The sequence below is a fragment of the Ahaetulla prasina genome, chromosome 4 (genome assembly GCF_028640845.1).
Source record: "Ahaetulla prasina isolate Xishuangbanna chromosome 4, ASM2864084v1, whole genome shotgun sequence".
Lineage (NCBI taxonomy): Eukaryota > Metazoa > Chordata > Lepidosauria > Squamata > Colubridae > Ahaetulla > Ahaetulla prasina.
This window is the reverse complement of record NC_080542.1, coordinates 136,209,851-136,231,846: the sequence shown is the minus strand read 5'-3', so window position 1 is coordinate 136,231,846 and position 21,996 is coordinate 136,209,851. Positions and strand designations below refer to the sequence as shown.

Genomic DNA, 21,996 nt, shown 5'->3' with positions numbered 1-21,996 from the left:
GATCTAATCAGATAATGCTGCCATCTAGATGGGATATTTGCATATATCCTTTTTTTGCAGAATGAGAAAACTAAAAGACGGCTTTTAAGCCACTGAAAGAATTTCTTGGTCTTTGCAGAAATTCAGTGAAAGGCATCCTCCAACAAACACACTATCTAGATCCTATTTGAAACATACAACTCTAGAGGAATTTCTAATCTTGTTTTATTATTTTATTTCTGTGATTTTTTTTAATTTGTTCTACATCCTTTCTTTTGGTGATATTTGCAGAAGTGCGGTGTTTAAAATAAAAATACAAATCCAGCTTTCAAACCATCTCATGTTACAAACTAATGCTTTCAGTAGAATTTAAGTGTGAATGCTTCAACCATATATGCAATATCTACTCTGGCTAGCCTACACTACTTTAAACACTACTTGTTGCACATACAACAATGGATGGCTTCACACATTCCACCTAAACAAAACTGAACAATGATAGAGGTATTCAGTATGAGGTATGAACCAATTTTCTGTCAAGGCAAGTTTATGTATAACTTGATCTAAATGGATCTGGTTTATTAATGTGAACAATAAATGTGAACAATAAATTAATAAAAGTTCAAGCAGAACAGTACTAGCCTTTCCTAACTATGGAAGGCAGGGAAGCTACAGATTCAATATTTTCCAATACAGAGAAGAAATACCATTTTAGGAACCTTCCCAGATCAAAGTGAAAATGCTGGTCAAAGTCCCTAGATCTTCTGCATGAAAAGCAGTGTTCTCCTACCAGGTTTACAACCCTTATAATGACTGTTGTTAGCTTTGCAAAATTATTTATCCAAAAGAAAATTTAACATTTTAGTTTAAAGACTATCCTGGCAGTTTACAAATTCACACATAAACATAATATCAGGAAATTATAACACCCCAGGCTTCACATAAAAGAAATAGAAGTTGGACAAATTAAAAAAAATATCAGGTGTTCTAGACGTTAGAATCAATACCAAACTGAACAGCTGCTAGAATAAACATTTTTAGAAAGGCTTAAAAAAAATCTTCCCAAACCCCAAAAACATGTCAGGGGAAAAAAATGACAATACAATGAAGCCCAGCACTATGTCTTTGGCACAAACAACTAAAAGGTTTAGACAGACTAATGTCCATGAACTCACGTTGGCCTGACAATTGTTGTTCTGCCCAGAATGCATCAAACTTTGACAAACACTTCCAGGAAATCCTGCTGGAGTGGGTGGCCAATTGATAGGAATCTGAAGAATTTTTGATAGAGGTCTATTGCTCTGCTTTGCAAGGTTTCTTTTCATTATTATTTTATACCCATCAGGACATAAAATAAAAACAAAAACAAAACTTTGCAAAACCATGCAATGCAGCCATGACTTACCAATGGGCTGGCTCCATGCTCCAAGAGGTTTTCCTTAGTAGTTTGAAAGTCTCAGAATGCTGCATTCTGAGACATCACAATGGAGCAGGCCAGCACAACTTCATAGCATCTATAACAAGGATAAACAGATGATTTTATTGTATTACTATGTTTTTGTATATAGGTATAAATTTGGCTGCTTGTGCTCAGATTGCAAACCCTGGGTATCTAGGGTTCAATCCCTTTTTACACTCCTGTAGCAGTGATTAATGGCAATGATACCAAACTGGAATAAAAACAACGTTGCCCCAAACTAGTACCCTTTTTTTTTTTTTTTAAACCAATTTAAATTTACCTCAAGTGTGTTTACATGATCAAAAACACCATCAGAGGTTTAAGAATGCTGCAACTCTTGAAGTAGAGTTTATCAACCCTGTATTTGTTCTAATGCCCATGCAGCAGAGTTGAGAATTCCATTACAAAATGTATGCTAAGAATCAGGTAGTCCTCAATTTATGACCAAAATTTATGAGCCCCAAATTTATGTTGCTAAGCGAGACATTTGTTAAGTGACTTTTGCTCTGTTTTATGACCTTTCTTGCCACAGCTGTTAACTGAATCACCGTAGTTGTTAAGTTAGTAACATGGTTGATGAGTGGCTTCCCATTGACTTTGCTTGTCAGAAAGTTGCAAAAGATAAGCACATGACAGCAAACTGTCATAAATAGGGACCACTTGCCTTCAAAGGTGGTTCATATTCCTAGGTCATTTTTTTCAGTGCTGTTGTAGCTTTGAACAGTCACTAAACAAATGGTTATAAATCAAGGACTACCTGTACAAAATGTCTCCAATAGACAGACATGAATGGTTTGCATATCCCTATTTCTGTATATTAAAAGTTGGAAATGTAGTTTTTGAAATAAGATTCTTAGAATCTCCTAGCAGAAATGGCATTTGAGTTCTTTTTCAGGAAACACTTTTGGAACAATACCTATAAACAAGTTTGGCAGGAAGCAAAAGGACATTTTGTATTAAGTTTCCAATTGCTTAAAATATTTAAGAAAACTGTGAGAGGGAAATGAACTTAAATCCTGCATGTTAAGAAAAAAAATGGGTTGAAGGTTTTCTTTCCTTCCGGTGGACATGATTACCTTACTAGCCTCCCCCTCTTTATATCCTTTTGCTAACAACGAATTACAGGTTTTATTTCCCAATTTGGTATATGCCACACTCATGTAATGTCTCGGTAGCCAAAGCAGCTTTATCCACAGGGAGAGATTAGCCAGTTTGGAGAAATGTCAAGAACTGTGCTGAAAAAAAAGAAGTATGGATGTGATATTCCATTAAAAGCACTCTAGTGAGTTAGTGGCAACATGGAATAGTATGAAGAAAAAAAAATGAATGAATGGTTGTCTTAAACTCTGAAGAGGATTGTTCCACATGGCAATATTTTCTTGTAACTAGCTAAAATACCCACTTGCTCAACTATAATAAGACACCATGACTCTGTTTATCCTCTCTATTTTGCCTCTAGAACTGATAGGTTGGTCTTCAAACTTAAATCTAGCTTCAATCTTTGCTTTGTTATATCAATTGATCATTTTCCTGGTAGATGATATACTGGATCCCTGCCCTCCGTACACATACAAACAGAGTAATGTCCTGCCTCTTCAAAAAAAAAACCAAAAACGATTATTTGACAGTTCTCCTCAGGAAAACCTACCTACAGAGGCACCAAAGGACAAACCCCAGTCCACAATAGGGATCCAAACAAATTGCAACTTCTCTAGAAGGGTAAAGTTCACACTGCAGCTTAATAGAACGACAGAAGGCACTAGTGGCTGCATGAGACATCTGGAAGAAGAAGAAGAAGAGAGAGAGAAAAAACAGTAATAAGAATGATAAATAAACGGTGCCATTCTGTGGGGTTGCTTCTGAAGCACTGCCAGATCTTAAGTTAGTAACAGAATAAAAATAATCATCCCACCCCCCATCTCTTCTCTCCGTACTCTCATTTCCATCTCCTTGAAGCAAACCCTCACCGAAACTTTTCCACACTATTAAAATTAATATGTTTTCAAAGAAGAACGATCAATCAATCCGGCAAACGAAAAACAAACAGAAAGTGACTCATTGCGGTTTTGATTTCTAGGTTATAATCCAGAACTGCTGGAAATTATGTGGAACCCTGAAGAAGAGGGTAAAAATAGAAAGTGCTACAGATGGCAGACATGGGTCAGTAAAAGATCAAATGCTTAACATGCAAAAAGTTAAGACACTCCTACTGATGTCAGTTAAATAATGTTCTACCATGTGAAAAAACTCAAAAACTAGCTCTTGCTGTCTTGGCTTTATCCTAGTGTCACAATATTAGGTATTGTACCTCCTGTGCAGGGGTGAAATCCAGCAGGTTCTGACAGGTTTTGGAGAACTGGTAGCGAAAATTTTGAGTAGTTCAGAGAACGGGCAAATACCATCTTTGGCTGGCCCCAAAGTGGGGTGGGAATGGAAATTTTGCAGTATCCTTCCCCCAGGAGTGGGGAGGGAATGGAGATTTTGCAGTATCCTTCCCCTGCCATGCCCACCAAGCCACGCCCACAGAACTGGTAGTAAAACAAAATTGGATTTCACCTCTGCTCCTGTGAAAATTACAGAAAAATAGACCAAGGGGATTTCCCTGCCCTTCCCCCTAAAAATAAAATAATAAATCATGGAAGCAACAGTTAAAGAAAACTAAATGATATTTTTTCTTGTTCTTCCCCTACACGTGTCTTATCCAGATGTAGATCTTGACTTATTCAGCCGTGAGTGTGTAATTCTTACCTTCACCCCTGCTAACATTCCAGTTGTAGATACACTGAAATCGAGATAAGCTAGCATGTCAGGATTCGAAGGTTTGAAGATCTGAGGAGGCCGTTTCTTTGGCAAATCATCTATGAAGAAAAAAGGGAGACATATAATAATAATAATAACAGAGTTGGAAGGGACCTTTGAGGTCTTCTAGTCCAACCCTCTGCCCAGGCAGGAAACCCTACACCATTTCAGACAAATGGTTATCCAACATTTTCTTAAAAATTTCCAGTATTGGAGCATTCACAGCTTCTGCTGGCAAGTTGTTCCACTGATTAATTGTTCTAACTGTCAGGAAATTTCTCCTTAGTTCTAAGTTGCTTCTCTCCTTGATTAGTTTCCACCCATTTCTTCTTGTTCTACCTTCAGGTGCTTTGGAGAATAGTTTGACTCCCTCTTCTTTGTGGCAACCCCTGAGATATTGGAACACTGCTATCATGTCTCCCCTAGTCCTTCTTTTCATTAAACTAGACATACCCAGTTCCTGCAACCGTTCTTCATATGTTTTAGCCTCCAGTTCCCTAATCATCTTTGTTGCTCTTCTCTGCACTCTTTCTAGAGTCTCAACATCTTTTTTACATTGTGGCGACCAAAACTGAATGCAATATTCCAAGTGTGGCCTTATCAAGGCATTATAAAGTGGTATTAACACTTCATGTGTTCTTGATTCTATCCCTCTGCTTATGCAGCCCAGAACTGTGTTGGCTTTTTTGGCAACTGCTGCACACTGCGGGCTCATATCTAAATGATTGTTCACTAGGACTCCAAGATCTTAGATCCTAGATCCAAGACTACATGATTCTTGTGACATTGTGAAAGATGCAAAAATTTGCAACAGAACAAAGATATGTAACAAAACAAATATACAATATACCTGTGTCTAATATAGGTGGCCACGTTCTGACATCCACTGCTGCTGCCGCCTCCCGGGACCGTAATAATTTACATATTAATTGTGTTGTCATTAAACAAGCAGAGCGACTCACCTGGGAATTTTAGCAGAAAGAGAAAGAAGAAGTTTAAATCTCTACACTTTTTTTTGTTGTTGTTCAATCATATCCCAGTTTTGGAGACTGTCTAGACAGGCTCTTGCAGTTTTCTTGCCAAATTTTTTAGAAATAGTTTGCCATTTCCTCCTTCCTAGGTTGATAGAGTGTGGCTGGATCAAGATCTCCCAGTTGGCTTTGCATCTGAGGCAGGGCTAGAACTCACAGTTTTCCTATTTCTACCCAGATGCCATTACACCCAACTGGCTGTTTACTTCACATTACAAGTCAATATATTTCACTTTTTATAAAGTACATCTTCAGTTTTAAAAAGAACATCTCACTACTCCAAACCTTTTCCAGTTAAGACATACAATACAGGTTACTCCTGCCCCCGCCAACAACATTCTATAATGATGTGGAATGCAGCCACAATACCAGTAAAGGAGAATATTTATAGCTCAGGATTGAAATGAGGGGTCCTTGGTTCACTCTGAATTTTCTTGCTTTTGTAGACATTTCATTACCCAACCTAGGTAACATCATCAATGCTCACAAGGAGTGCTGTTTGCTGTCAGTTTATATTCTGGTGCCTTGCCTGTCTGTGTTTTAAGGAGGTTCTTAGGGATTATTTGGTTGGACTGTTTACTGATGGCTCTTTGGCAGTTTCTTGATTGGGTTATTTCTTACTTGATTGCTGGTCTGAAGTTAATCCTGAAGTTAACCTATTCTGATCTGAGTGTTGATTACTGCTGGAGAGGATCTGGAGTCTTTTTATTCTCTTTTGGGCAGGTTGATTGTCTCTTTTGTATAGCCTGTAGATGTTGTTCATGTCTGTGTGTCTATTGATGGCTGATTTGTCAGAGGGCCAGGCTTCTAGAAATTCCCTGGCATTTTTGGATTTGACCAGGTCTAGGATGGTCATACTTTCCCAATTGTAACTATGGTTAAATCTGTCTCTATGTTGTGCAGCCACTATACTTATTATATCCCCAGCCCTTAAAAACAATTCCTCTCTGGGCCCAAAAGTTTTAATTCTTAACCCTTGTTATGTCCTTGCTCCACCAGAATCTATTCCTCGTGGCCCCTGGAGACAAAAAATGCAACTCCAGGATGAAAAAGGCAATCTATGCATGTTTTAAGTTAATCATTATTAATGGCCCACTGACCTCCACAATCATCTTCACTGTAGGTAAGGTTGTCGCAATGTTTTGTGGATGCGGAGGCCGAACTGTTATTGGCACACAGCCAGCATATAAACATCCATAAAATGCAGCAATCAGATCTATGCCTGGATGGGACAAAAATAAGTTACTTGGCTGTTAGTGAGGAAGAAAGCAAAACGAGAATAATTTATAAAAAAATACCTGTATAATTCCACCTTCCCTAAACTAATGCTGTTCAGATGAGTTGGGAATACAACCTACATTGAAATGGAGCTTCAATCTTATATCCACTTACCTAGGAGTAAGGATCACTGAATTCACTGGGGCTGACATCTGAACAGACATGCATAAGATTGTGTGGTTAAAAAGAGAGAGAAAGAGAGAGAGAAAGACATGTACAGTTTACTTCTACTGAAATGATCTGAATTCATTTGGCTTTAGAGGAGCAGATTTCGATTACAATTGTGAATTTCATTTAGCTGCTGGAGACAGAATTTGTTTCTCCAGCTCTCAATGAATAAACCTGTACATGAAATTCAGCTCTTTATCCCTCATGCTTGTGAGATAGGGGGGATTCTGTCTTCATTGTTCCATAGCAATTATATTTTGGAAGTCAGTGCATTTAGCAACTACATTATAAAGGCCAATGTTTCTCAACCTTGGTAACTTCATATTTTTAACTTTAAGACAAATGGATTTCAAATTCCCAGAATTTTCCAGCCAGCACTGGGGAAGCATTGCTAGTTGGGGAATTCTGGGAGTTGAAGTCCACGTGTGTTAAATTGCCAAGATTGATAAACATTGCTCTAAGCCCATATTGTAGCACTTTTGGTTGAAATCAGTACCGACAAGAGGAAATAAAAATGTTAGACATCCCCTAATCCCATTGAGAGCTATAAGAACTGGTCTAAAAGTCCATATACTGAAATAAAAACAGCGATGAAAGAGCAATGAGAAATTTTGAACTATAATCCTACAAATTCACTGTATATAGCAACCAGAAAGACTTGAAGCAAAAATATTTGCACTGTTCCAACCAACCAACCAACCAACATTATTTATGCATCAGTCAAATATTTTATAGATAGAACAACATTGATAGAGAGTTGCAACCAAAGTAAGATTGGAAAATTTACCTGGTGGGTACACTAAAGCAACATGATCACCATCTTGTAAATGACCCCTTTCCATCAACATTACTGCTATCTTTTCAGCTCGTTTATGTAGCTGGACACAGGTGAGAGAACTTGCTATTGTCCCCTTCATTAAGAAAAAAAAAAGGTAGAGACAAAGAAGAAAAAATTATTTTAAAAAATAGCTTTTTATTCATTAACTGAGTTATTGACCTTAGCCTCTGAAACTGGATTAGTGATATAAATGCCACACATTCATTTAATTTTAAACTGGGGGAGGGGGGGAAACCAAAGGAAGCAAAATCTATATCTTGATTGAGTTGAAAGTTGAAAGTTGAAAAGTAGACTTTAAAGCTTTTTGCCTGTAACTATAAAGTGAACTATGATTTTTTTTCAGGAAATTATAGCCACTGCTGAAGAACATTTCAAAATAACTCAAATTGAAATTTAGTAAGGATATAACATGAGGATCTGAGTGCTAGCTATTAGTAATCACTGTTTTCAAATGGTGAAGTGGTTTGAAGCAAGCCTTAACAAAACCCGAACAGCTTGAGACTTTTCAAAAGTAAGAAATTATCAATGTCCTAGAGAGAAATTACATTAGATTGCCTCCCAAGCAGTACCATTTACGGATGCAGTTTGTACAAGTCCATATTCTAGACTATTATTTGTTAGTTTAATTCAATTTGATGCCACCTGATTCCAGAGCAATTTGGGCAGTTCGTGAGACCCAAAGTACAATAAAAAAAAACCCATAATAACAGGCATTGCACAAAAGCCGGGCTAGAATAGAACAAAATGGCAATTGCAGCAATAACTCAAACATCCTAAAACAGGGGTATCAAACTGGATTTCTTTCAGGTGGATCAGCATTGTAGTTCTCCTCCGCGTGTGGCACCCCCACCCCATTTTCAGCCTCCATGGCTTCCAGTAGCACTCTGCCGGCCAAAAGCGTTTTGGCCCGCAGAGACACTGCGGGCTGGTCCAGACCAGCCCTGTGGGTTGGATTTAACCACTCCAGCCTGCAGGCCTTGAGTTTGACACCCCTGTCCTATAACATCTAATAGTTTGTGGCGGGGTCACCAACCTTTCGGACCTCAGGGATCACTAAATTCATAATTTTAAATCCTGAGGACCACTAATATGATCTGTCTAACGACTGGCTGGTTGGGTGTGGCTAGGTGGTCATGTGACTGGGTGGGCATGGCCAACTTGATGTCACTCACGTCGAGGGATGCCTCGCTGGCCTCTACTCGCCCCTCCCCTCCCAGCTACTCCTCACTTCCCTGCCCGGGCTCCTTAAGGCCCCAACAAGAAGCAGTTGTTGGAGCTAAGCAGCCACCATGAGAAAGAGTTGGCAAAACAGCTGGCTCAGCTCAAATTGGATCTGACCGAGAAGGAGGCTCAGCAGAAGCACCTCACTGAGCACTAGGAGCATAGACTTTCCAAGCAGAGGGAAAACCTGCGGGAGTGCAAGGCCAGGTATCGGCGCCTGGAGGCTCAGCAGGCTGAGATGATCAGCCAGTTCCAGGCCATGATGCAGTCCCACTGGAACAAGGCCCTCTGGCTCTTCGCCACCAGTGGCGCTTCCTTCCAGCCTTTGCCTAAAGCCCCTCAGCAGGAGGCTGAAGCAGACCCCAAGTTGGAATTTCTCCCCCCTCCTCCAACCCACACAAAAAGACCCTGAAGGGGAGTCTTTCTGCAGTAACACAAACATTCATTGCACGTATCTGACCCAGGGGCCGTAGTTTGAGAACCTTAGATTTAGTGCAATATAAAAAATGCAAATAATTTTTCTGAGGACCACCAAAATTTTCTCATGGACCACCAGTGGTCCACGGACTGCTGGTTTTTGGGACATTCCAACAACCCTATAGCATAGTGCTTTACAGCACTCTCTGGGAGGTTTATGATGTTTTGCATATTGCCCCCAACAATCTGGGTCCTCATTTTACCAATCTCAGAAGGATGGAAGACTGAGTCAACCATGAGCCCTTCAGGATCGAACTCCAGGCTTTGGGCAGTGTCAGGTACAATATTGTATTCTAACCACTGTGCTACCAGGGCTTTTACTTATCCAAAAGCTTAGGAGAACAGCCAGGTCTTTATGGTTCTGTAAAAAGATTGGTTCATTGTAGCATACTCCTTTGTCATTTCAAACCTGGTTTTATATTTAATAGTTCTGAGTTGCAAATTTATTTATCGTCATCATTATTTATTTAATTTGCATAATGGCCAATTCACAGTGTTTCATAAATTTACAAATAAGAAAGCCAAAAGATATCCTTACCCTACAGTTTAGTAGAGTATAAAGCACATGGTCAGGAGTTGTCTGGGCTCTCCACTGTAAGACTTCTGAGAGGAATAAGAACTGGTGGGGAAAACAAGATAAATATTAAGAAAGAGAGGAATGTAAGAAACACAATTGCTTCTTTAAACATCTTTTAGGTCTAGAAAGAGCTCTCTTTTCGTTGAACTGCAAACTGCTACCAGTTTGACAGATTCATAGATATTATTACTATGAAGAAAAGAAATTTAAGGATGTTGACAGTAAAAATCTGAAAATATTTAAAAATAAGTAACATACAATAAACGGCTGACCTTTTTTTTCCAATTAGTCAACACAGAATTCAATTAATTCATTCTTGTTCTAAATAGACTGAAATTACCAGCAACTGAGTAGAACTGCATGTATGCACTGATCAGGAACAACATCCAATTAAAGGTAAAGGTTAAGATTTCCCCTGTCCAGTCCGTGTGTGACTCTAGGGGGCAGCGGTCATCTCTGTTTCTTAGCCAAGCGAGTCAGCACATTCCGAAGACATTTCCGTGGACATGTGGCCATCATGACTATATGCCGAGGCACACAGAAGGCTATTACCTTCCCGGTGAAGTGATACCTATTTATCTACTTGCATTTGCATGCTTTCGAACTGCTAGGTTTGCAGGAGCTGGGGCAAGTACCAGGAGCTCACCCTGTTGCGTGGCACTTGGGTCTTGAACTTGGACTGTTGGGTTTCCAGCTGGCAAGCTCAGCATCTTTAACCACTGAGCCATTACACCCCAATACCCATTTTGTATTAAATATTTATAATGGTCAGTTTTAAAACAGACAACCATACATAATGTGTAGTAAGTAGAAACATGAATACATATTTATCCAGAATTATATAAGACAAAAATAGCATATTTGCATCAGATCTGTAACTGTGATTTGACATAGGTTATATATGGTTTTGATGTTATATATTAGCCTTAGAAAATACATCCCTTGATATAAATATTTGGTCTGAATATATGGACTCTTATATTCCCAGTTCTGAATGGAAGGAAAATTCCAGTAAGTATGCTCTTCTCTGCTCATTATCCACTATACCTATGGAAGATTTAGGGCTTTACCTTTCTAGCTTGATCATTATCTTCTATTTGTCCCAAATCTCTGCCGCTTGCCTGTGCAATCCTTTTTCCAGAGACCAGATTCCCCACCATCACAGAGGCAGGACCAATTTCTACAGTACATCAGGAAGATGGTGAAAGAAGAATTAAGAACTTCCTTTCCAGTGCAAAATTCATATTACTGTGCTTCCTCATCTAGAGTGAAACTATCTCATACGAAATCCCCTGCCATTTCAGCTGCAAATAATAGGAGCTGCTCCCAGCAAAATGAAATTACTGGATTTTTATTTATTTATTTATTTTTTTGCTGTCCAATTCCTGCAGCTCAGATCTTGAAGCACTAATTTCCAAAAAAACTGGATTGTTTTTTTTAAAAAACTCAGGAGAGGAAATGAGACAACATTGGTCAGTGGGATCATTACATTTGGTAATCTCATCTAGCATTTGAGGAGCAAGGGAGATTAGCTGAACCCAGATAATTTGAGATAACTAATAAAATAGGCTTTTGTAGATTTCCTCAGTAGATGGGAGTCAAAAAAATTCTCACCCCTTCCTAAGCCTTTCTGCAATGTAAACAAAAAATATAGCAGATTCACAGGAAAGGACCAACCGTCTGAATTGCTAAAACTATCTTTGTAATAGAGCACATAATCTTGTCTATCAAAGTGTTGCGGAGATACAGGAATCATACTGAAAGATCTCTACTTGCTTTCTAGGCACAATTTAGAATACTGATGTTAATACAGTTTAGGTCTTACTATTTGAGGGATTGCTTCTCTATTTACTAATCTGTGTGAATTCTAAAATCTGCAGAAGAGGCTTTTCTAAAGTTCTGCCTACTCTGGGCTTCCTTCTGTATCACACCCAAACTATAGAATGCTGGTTCTTCATATTGCAATAATGCCCTGCCTCTAGGAATGCCTTTCTTTTGCCAGACATTTCTTGGTAAAATTATCTGAGTCTGTTTTAATTTATATCCATTTGTTATAAGCTGCCTGACGAACATTTTCAAACAGAAGGATGGTATATAATTAAATGAATAAAAAAATCCATAAAGCAAACCAATATTCCAGTCACTGAGTCGAAAACTAACACACACACACACACACAGAGAACATCCAAACAAAAGGTCTTGAATTATGAGAAAATCTAGCTACTCTTATTTTCATTTATATGAAATTAATATATGGGACATCTTCACTATTGAGTCACTTATCAGGGGATCTCAACCCAAGACACAAACATGAGACTTACCTGGTTGTTTCTGTCTTGGTTTAGGCAGGTTTGTTACACAGGTGTGTGGACACATCAGTACATTACAGGGGTGCAATGCTCCTTCAAGGAAGAGCTGTTTTGTTTCTGATAAGTGGATTCCACCAAGCGGAGTCTTTGGGAGTGTGTTTGCTGGTACCAAGGCTAGGCAGTAAACTCCTACTTGATGAATACTGTCTATAGCCTAGAAAAATACATATACAAAGAAGAAAATTACTATAAGGGTGGGAACAGGATTGAATTGGTCTGCTCACAAGCACACAGATATCTGAAAAGCCATATAGCTTTAGTAGGAACTTTGAAACTCCCTACCTAAATATGGACTATGATTATACTAGTAAGTATCTATAATTTACTTAGCTATAATTTGTGATTGCTTCAACTTCATCTTTATGCAGATGAAATGTGCGCATGTCCAAGATGGCGCCGCGCCGCTGAACAGCTGATGCGGCGACGGGCCTATTTTGGACCGGACCGGGTCGCGGGGGGGGTCTTTTTGACAGCTTGGACCCCCCGCCCGGGTGGAGGACAGTGCGGTGGGTCGGAGGATGGGCGGATTGAGGCGGGGCGGCTCCGGGTTCCCTCAGGAGGAGTCTCGGAGCGCTCTCCCTCCGGCGGTGGTGTGGCCGACGGCGCCGGCGGCAGCGGCCCAGCCGGTTTTCCGGCAGTGGCGGCAGCGGCCTGGCTCGGCTCTGCTTCGGGAGGGGCCTTATTTATTTATTATTTATTTATTTATTTGATTTCTATACCGCCCTTCTCCCGAAGGACTGAGGGCGGTGTACAGGCAAGAATAAAACAGACGGTACAATATACAAATTTAAAATGCAGTTAAAAAACTTATTTTAAAATTGGCCTGAGAAGTAAAATATATAATAAGCTAAAAAACCCCATTTAAAATTAATTTCTAAGAATTTAAAAATTTGTTAAAATCAATTTAAGCCAGCCCCGCGCGAATAAAAAGATGTGTCTTCAGTTCGCGACGGAATGTCCGAAGGTCAGGTATTTGGCGTAAACCCGGGGGAAGTTCGTTCCAGAGGGTGGGAGCCCCCACAGAGAAGGACCTTCCCCTGGGGGCCGCCAGCCGACATTGCTTGGCGGACGGCACCCTGAGAAGTCCCTCTCTGTGAGAGCGTACGGGTCGGTGGGAGGCATGTGGTAACAGCAGGCGGTCCCGTAAGTACCCAGGCCCTAAGCCATGGGCGCTTTAAAGGTAGTAACCAACACCTTAAAGTGCACTCGAAAGGCCACAGGTAGCCAGTGCAGTCTGCGCAGGAGCGGTGTTATATGGGAGCTACGGAGCTCCTTCTATCACCAGCGCAGCTGCATTCTGGACTAACTGAAGCCTCCGAGTGCATTTCAAGGGAGCCCCATGTGAGAGCATTACAATAATCCAAGCAAGAGGTAACGAGCGCATGAGTGACCGTGCACAAGGCATCCCGATCAAGGAAGGCGCAACTGCGAACCAGGCGAACCTGGTGGAAGGCCCCTGGAGACGGCCGTCAAATGATCTTCAAACGACAGCCGTTCATCCAGGAGGACACCTAAGTTGCACCCTATCCTTTGGGGCCAATAACTCGCCTCCAACAGTCAGCCGCGGCTGCAGCTGACTGAATCGGGTGCCGGCATCCACAGCCACTCCGTCTTGGAGGATTAAGCTTGAGCCTGTTTCTCCCCATCCAGACCCGTACGGCTTCCACACACGGGACAGCACTTCAACAGCTTCATTGGGGTGGCCTGGGGTGGAGAAGTACAGCTGGGTGTCATCAGCGTACAGCTGGTATCTCACCCCAAAGCCACTGATGATCTCACCCAGCGGCTTCATATAGATGTTGAACAGAAGGCGAGAGAATCACCCCGCGGCACCCCACAAGTGAGGTCCCTCGCGGCCCACCTCTGCCCCCTGTCAACACCGTCTGCGACCGGTCAGAGAGATAGGAGGAGAACCACCGATACACGGTGCCTCCCACTCCCAATCCCCCCAACCGGCGCAGCAGGATACCATGGTCGATGGTATCAAAAGCCGCTGAGAGATCTAATAGGACCAGGGCAGAGGAATAACCCCTGTCCCTGGCCCTCAAGAGATCATCCACCAATGCGACCAAAGCTGTCTCTGTGCTGTACCCGGGTCGGAAGCCGGACTGGAACGGGTCTAGATAGACGGCTTCATCCAGGTATTGGGGTAGCTGTCGCGCCACAGCACTCTCTACAACCTTCGCAACAAAGCGAAGGTTGGAGACTGGACGATAATTACCCAAAATAGCTGGGTCCAGGGAGGGCTTCTTGAGGAGGGTCTCACCACCGCCTCTTTCAAGGCGGCAGGGAAAACCCCTTCCAACAAAGAAGCGTTGATAATCTCCTGGAGCCAGCCTCGTGTCACCTCCTGAGTGGCCAGTACCAGCCAGGAAGGACATGGGTCCAGTAAACATGTAGTGGCGTGAAGTCTCCCCAACAACCTGTCCTTAGAGCCTTCTCCCCTTTGACTGCGGTGTTGGTGGTGTGGGCAGCCTGGCCTTTTCCAGCGGCGGCGGCCGAGTTCTTCGGTGGCGGCGGCGGCCTGGCCTTGCTCCGGGAGGAGCCTTGGAGCTCTCTCCCCTCGGCAGCGGCAGTGCTGTCAGCGGTGGCGGCGGCTTGGCTGGACCGGCCTGGCGATGGCCTAGCCTGTTGGTGGGCGGCTGGGTCCGGAGAACTGGCCCAGTAGTCGGGGCCGGTGGCATGACCCAGCAAACCCGGCGGGTGAGTGGCCTACTCCAGCTGGCGGACTGGCTTAGTGGCCACGAAGAGGTCCGATGGTCGCCTTCTTTGCCACCCTGAAGGTTGTCCACGGGTCTAGGGGATGCCCTCCCTATCACCTAGAGGACGTCTATGGGCCGTCTGTGGGGGCTTTTTGAGTCCTTTGCCCCCCCCGGACTTTGGGAGAGAGATGCCTCGTCGGTGGAGCAGCTTGGCCCATTAGGCGCGTGCTTCGGCCTCTTTGTCAACTTGAAGGACGACCATGGGCCATGTGGGTGCCTTTTTTATCATCTTGGAGGACGCCCATGGGCTGGCTGCAAGGGGACCCTCTGAAGATCTTTGGCCCCCAGTTGGGGGAATTGAGGATGGTCCTGGACAATCCTAGCTTGACTATTGTAGGACTTCATCCTTTCCCCCTCCCCTCATCCATAGACCACCCCTCGGGATTGGATATGAGGGGTTGGTGCTCTGACTGAATCATGGCGGTTTTGTTCATCCACCACCTAAGAACTATATCCCGTCTGTCTTTCACCCGGAATTACTGGTGTGTCAATTTTCATCTTGACAGGTCCAGGATGGGTCTGCTTGCCGGACTCTTATCATGTGGACATTTACAGCGGCTGACCTTCTTGCCCTGCGAGATTCCCCTCTCTCGTGGGTTTGGCCCCCCACATTATCGAGGGCCCATCTTGAGGACGGGTTTTAGAACCCCGAGAGATGGCATGCCAAAAATAGGAGACTCAGGGGATTTTTAACTAATTGTTTTAATCGGCTTTTTAAGGGGAGTTTTAATGGGAATTTTAAGGGGAGGGTGGGAACTGACGGGTTTGGGTTGGAGGGGTTGGGGGGGAGGGTGGGGAACCCGTCGGCGAGAGTATGTCCAGTCCCAGCGCGCACTCACGACATTATTTCAGTTGGTCCGAAGACAAGGGGGGAGGGGATTGTGCAGAGCAGAGAGTGTTTTTCCATCTGTACGGTAAGTGGGAGAGGCAGATATGGCGGAGGCAGGGGGTCGTATCGTTCTTTGGGAGCACGTGTTCGATGTTTAAAAGCGATCACGTGCTCCGGCCCCCCAGTCCTCACTCGTTCCCCGGATGGTCAAGACCCTCAGAGTTTGGGTCTTCGGCTGATGCTTTGCAATGCCCGGTCCGTGGTTAATAAGGCTCCCCTGATTTGTGATCTTATTCAGAGGGAGTCCACGGACTTTATGGGCATTATGGAGACCTGGTTGGGCACAGAAGGGGGTGTACCCCTGGTTGAACTGTGCCCTCCGGGTTTCCGGGCATTTCATCAGCCGAGGGCCCAAGGTAGGGGTGGGGGGGTGGCGGTTGTGATTAAAGAAAGTCTGGAGCCGAGGGAGTCCACTGTTCCTCAGATAGCTGGTTGTGAATCCCTCCTTGTGAAGTGGGGCCATCGGAATCAGATGGGACTGTTGATCACGTACCTGGCTCCTTGCTGCGTGACTACGGCCCTACCTGAGCTACTAGAGGTGCTTGCTGGCGTGGCGGTTGAGATTCCCAGACTTATGGTCTTGGGGGATTTCAACTTGCCATCGGCCGGCTTGTCATCAACGGTGGTTCAGGAGTTCCAGGCCTCCATGACGGCCTTGGACCTGATTCAAGTAACTGATGGCCCTACACACAGCGGGGGAGGCGCGCTAGACCTGATTTTTATCTCTGGTCAGTGGGTTAATGATCTGGTTTTAGGAGATATAGTGAAGGAACCGGTGTCATGGTCAGATCATTTTCTTCTTCGCCTAGACTTTCAGACCGCCGCCCACCACCGCAGGGAGACGGAACCAATGCGTTGGTTCCGTCCCAGGCGCCTGATGGACCCGGAGAGGTTCCTGACGGAGCTTGGCCGTTTCCTGAGGATCTTACCCACGGCACGACTGAAGAACTGGTTGCGGCCTGGGAACGGGCCACGGCTGGGGCTTTGGACCGTGTCGTGCCTTTGCGGCCTCTGACCCGGCGTAGATCTCAATTGGCTCCCTGGTTCTCCGAGGAGCTGAGAGAGATGAAACGCCGGAGAAGACGCCTAGAGAGCACCTGGAGGTCCAGCCGTTCCGAGGCTGATCGGACACTAGTGAGGTCTTCTACTAAGACCTACCTAGTGGCAATGAAGGAGGCGAAACGTTCTTACGTTTCCACCCTCATTGCATCGGCAGATAACCGCCCGACCGCCTTGTTTCGGGTGACCCGCTCCCTCCTTCATCAAGAGGGACGGGATGACCCCTTACAGGGACGAGCTGAGGAGTTTAACGGTTATCTATACGATAAAATCGTTCAGCTTCGGGATAGTTTGGACCAAGATTGCGGCGATCCAACCGGGATGACAGAGACACGTCCTGCCGATGTTATTTGGGATGAGTTTGATTCTGTGGCTCTCGAGGACGTGGACAGGTTGCTGGGGAGGTTACATGCAAATACATGTTTACTGGACCCGTGTCCTTCCTGGTTAGTGCTGGCTGCTCAGGAAGTGACACGAGGCTGGCTCCAGGGGATTATAAATGCTTCTTTGATGGAAGGGGTTTTCCCCGCCGCCTTGAAAGAGGCGTTGGTGAGACCCCTCCTCAAGAAGCCTTCCTTGGACCCAGCTATTTTGGGAAATTTTCGTCCAGTCTCCAACCTTCGCTTTGTGGCGAAGGTTGTAGAGAGTGTGGTTGCATGGCAGCTCCCCCAGCACCTGGAGGAAACTGTCTATCTAGACCCGTTCCAGTCCGGCTTCCGACCCGGTTATAGCACGGAGACGGCTTTGGTCGCGTTGGTGGATGACCTCTGGAGGGCCAGGGACAGGGGTTGCTCCTCTGCCTTGGTCCTATTAGACCTCTCAGCGGCTTTTGATACCATTGACCATGGTATCCTGCTGCGCCGGTTGGAGGGATTGGGAGTGGGGGGGCACCGTTTATCGGTGGTTCTCCTCCTATCTCTCTGACCGGTCGCAGACGGTGTTGATGGGGGGGCAGAGGTCGTCCTCGAGGCGCCTCACTTGTGGGGTGCCTCAGGGGTCGATTCTCTCGCCTACCCTGTTCAACATCTATATGAAGCCGCTGGGTGAGGTCATCAGTGGTTTCGGGGTGAGTTATCATCTGTACGCTGATGATACTCAGCTGTACCTTTCCACCCCGGACCACCCCAATGAAGCGGTCGAAGTGCTGTCCCGGTGTCTGGAAGCTGTACGGGTCTGGATGGGGAGAAACAGACTCAAGCTCAATCCCTCCAAGACGGAGTGGCTGTGGATGCCGGCACCCCGGTACAGTCAGCTGCATCCGCGGCTGACTGTTGGGGAGGAGTTAGTGGCCCCAAAGGAGGTGGTTCGCAACTTGGGCGTCCTCCTGGATGGACAGCTGTCCTTTGATGAACATCTGGCGGCCGTCTCCAGGAGGGCCTTTTACCAAGTTCGCTTGGTCCGCCAGTTGCGTCCCTTCCTTGACCGGAATTCCTTATGCACGGTCACTCACGCTCTGGTTACATCTAGGTTGGATTACTGCAATGCTCTCTACATGGGGCTGCCCTTGAGGTGCACCCGGAGGCTACAGTTAGTCCAGAATGCGGCTGTGCGAGTAGTAACGGGAGCCGCTCATGGCTCCCATGTAACATCACTGCTCCGCAGTCTGCACTGGCTTCCTGTGGTCTTTCGGGTGCGCTTCAAGATTTTGGTTACCACCTTTAAAGCGCTCCATGGCTTAGGACCCGGGTACTTACGAGACCGCCTGCTGTTACCTTATGCCTCCCACCGACCCGTACGCTCTCACAGAGAGGGTCTCCTCAGGGTGCCGTCCGCCAAACAGTGTCGGCTGGCGGCCCCCAGGAGCAGGGCCTTCTCTGTGGGGGCACCGACGCTCTGGAACGAACTTCCCCCTGGCTTACGTCAAGTGCCTGATCTTCGGACCTTCCGGCGTGAGCTCAAAACACACTTATTTATTCAAGCGGGACTGGCATAATAGTGTCAAATTTTAATTTGGGGCTTTATTAATATTTTTAAAATTTTAAAACTAAATTTTCACCGCGTTTTATTATTTATATGTCTATTTTAAATATTTGGCCTATTTAATAAGTTTTTTAGATTAATGTTTTACTTTGTATATTTATGTGTTTTTTATATGGCTGTACACTAGGGAGATAGGGCGGTATAAAAGTATGAATAAATAAATAAATAAATAAAATGCAAAATAAATTAATTAATTAATCCCCCAGGCTGTGTTCACCAGGCCCAATGTTGCTAAAAGTTAAAAGTCTAAATTGTAGTTCAGTGTAGTATGTGAACTATAATATCACCTAATCTAAATGTAAAGGTAGAAATAGAAAGTTAAATCAGTAAAAGTGACTTTATATAATCAAGATATAATTCTTGACCAACATCAGCCTAGGTATGTTTTCATAAAAAGAAAATGCATTAAATCTAAAAACCAAACATGGACCAGTCTAGAAAGCAAGACATTGTGAGTTCAAGTCCCACCTTAGTTATGAAAGCTGGCTGGGTGACTTTGGGCCAATCATTTTCTCTTAGCCCAACCCACCTCACAGGGTTGTTTGCTGTGGAGAAAATAGGAGGGGGGAGGTGTGTTGGATATGTTTGCTGCCTTGAGTTATTTGTAAAAACAATAAAGACAGGATACAAATTTAAAAAGGCACGTTTTTCTTTGCTTGCTATGTAGATTTGCTATACATTACAAATCAAGACTAATTTTATCTATAAGGGTTCAAGAGAAGAAGAAATTGTTTTAAAATCATGGATTTTGAGTGTCTAAGGAGCAACTTGATTTTAATATATACTAACTTCACACTGGTGAAACTGTATCCTGGTTAAGGTTGTTATCAATCAGAGTCTCAAAAATATTGGCCCTCACAGGTACCCTAGAAAAATAGGCTACATAAAACAGAATCTGCAGCCTTCACAAGGTTTTTCACAATGAAAAATACTAGTTTTTACATCACTGCTAAAAGCTGTTCATTCCTTCCCTTTCTGTTGTCTTGCTGAACCAGCAAGAAGAAATACTGGAGGAAAGAATGGAGGCTGTCATTCACTGTGGTTCTTTTTGCTTTGGCTTCATCCATCAGGTTTCTCAACACAACACAACACGACCTAGGAACGGCAGCCATTTAGCCTTCTCTAAAACATTGCCAGAAGAGGGGACATAGATGGCTTCACCTTAACAGTTATTTAAAGAAATATAAATAGGCAGTAAAAAAGTCAGCCACTTCACCCCAAAACTGATGAAGGACATCACGTTCTAACACTTGAGGACCATTAAGAAGGGAATGTAATATCCTGAACTGTATTCTACTAGTCCCATCTACTCAAATTGCCAATGGGGATGAAGACAACTGGAGTTTATGTACAAAGTGGTACCTATTTATCTATTCGCTTTGGCATGCTTTCAAACTGCTAGGGGGCTGAAGCAAGGAATGGGAGCTCACCCATTGTGCGTTGCTTGGGCCTTGAATTAGGCCTGTCAAGTTTTCCAGCTGACAAGCTCAGCATCTTTAACTGCTGAGCCATCGCACTCCCAAGAGAATTGTTCTCATCTCTTTCCTGCTTAACAAAATCTACCCTTTCTACTCTCCCGATGTTCCTGCTTGAACTGCTTTTCAAAACATCTATGGTTAATTCTTTTATATCCCAACTCGTGATGTATCCTTCTTTGAGCAGCCTTGGTAGAATTCGGTATTATTATTGCATGGCGCCATCGCATGTAGCCAAAATGTTGTAAACTGCCCGATTCTTTCCTGTCTTCCCCATCATTAGGTTTTCCCAAGAGTTCCCATGACGATGTTAACTTGCAAGATCCTCACATTGATGCTTCCATAGACTGTGCAATCTATTGTGCAGCCTATGAAATCTGTGCAATCTTAGCACTCAATTTGGAGTGCTAAGTTGCTCTACTGTACTGTGTTTATAAGATCTTACTTGAATACTCTAAAACTTTTCTTTTGCTCCTTGTGTTTCCTCTGGCATTTAAATGGATGTAAAAGAAAACATTCTCCCAAAGAGGATGATGTATATTATTATGGGCTATGGAAGTTCATGTACAGTCTTGCCCTTGTTCTGCAGAACAATGAGGTGAGTATCCATCAACTTCTGCTTCTTCATAAATGGATATCCTATCCTTTCAATCAATCACAAGCACAGCTCAAGAAAGCCCAACACACCAAACATAAAGCTGCAGACTGGAAGGAATGCAATACTCATAAGGCTATGCCATTACAGAATCAATAAAGAGCTAATTAGTAAGCACTTGAAGATATAGTTTCTTCCCTTTATAATAAGTTGTGTTTTTCCCACTCTGTTCTCTGAGTTTCTTAAAAAGCTCTGCATACCAACATTGCCATAGCTCAATGTTGGCAAATCTTTTCGGCACCGAGCATCAAACGGGAGTGTACGCATGCAAGCAGAGGAATGCTGGAAACTGTAAGAGCAGCTCCCTGCTGGTGCTCCCATGTACAGGAGTACCAGAAACCAGAAGAGCAATTCCCCAGTGTGCATGCGCACCGGGAAACTGAGCTTTTGGTTAACTGGTCTTCGTGTGAGCTTGTACGGAAGAAAACGGAAGTCCAGATGACTGGCACGTGCCAGAAACCGGAAGCGCAATTTCCCGGCAAGCGCATGCGTGCCAGGGAGCTGCTCTTACGGTCCTGCACTCCCGCTTGTGCAAAGACGAGCTGGCTGGTGCGCATGTGCGTTCTGTAACTCGGAAAGCAACAGGCAATGGTTGGGGTGCCCAAAGAAATGGCTCTGCTTGCCACTACTGGCACGCATGCCATAGGTTTGCCATCACAGCAGGAGTAAAATGCTCCCGGTTCGGACCAGATCGCATGATCCGGAAGGGATGGGGGCAGGTAGTTTGGAAAACCGGTAGCAAAAATCCCTGCCCACCCCCCACCCATGCCCACCCAATCGCCCAGTCCCCACTTGCCTGCTTACTGCTTCTTTCGGGCTCGCTCCTGCCTTGCTTTGCTTCGGCTGCTGCAATCAATTGCTAGCAACTGAATCTGCCTGCCTTTTCCTTTGAATTGGGTAAGTAACTGGGGGGTGGGGAGCATTAAACAAATAGTTAATTGGATTTTTTAAAGAGTTTTATTTTTGTTTTAGACATAGCA

General features: G+C 44.1%; 1 protein-coding gene across 5 annotated transcripts in view; it reads right to left on the bottom strand.

The window, feature by feature from the left end:
* DIP2C (disco interacting protein 2 homolog C) overlaps nucleotides 1-21,996 on the bottom strand; it is a 420,860-nt gene that overhangs the window by 31,431 nt on the left and 367,433 nt on the right. For all 5 annotated transcript variants that reach the window (XM_058183966.1, XM_058183967.1, XM_058183969.1 and 2 more), the window contains 8 exons: nucleotides 12,149-12,350; nucleotides 10,898-11,007; nucleotides 9,789-9,869; nucleotides 7,502-7,625; nucleotides 6,369-6,490; nucleotides 5,088-5,199; nucleotides 4,187-4,296; nucleotides 3,087-3,217 (listed from right to left, as the gene is read on the bottom strand). In XM_058183966.1, coding sequence (XP_058039949.1) covers nucleotides 3,087-3,217; nucleotides 4,187-4,296; nucleotides 5,088-5,199; nucleotides 6,369-6,490; nucleotides 7,502-7,625; nucleotides 9,789-9,869; nucleotides 10,898-11,007; nucleotides 12,149-12,350 — 992 coding nt within the window. The remainder of the gene's footprint in view (nucleotides 1-3,086; nucleotides 3,218-4,186; nucleotides 4,297-5,087; nucleotides 5,200-6,368; nucleotides 6,491-7,501; nucleotides 7,626-9,788; nucleotides 9,870-10,897; nucleotides 11,008-12,148; nucleotides 12,351-21,996) is intronic.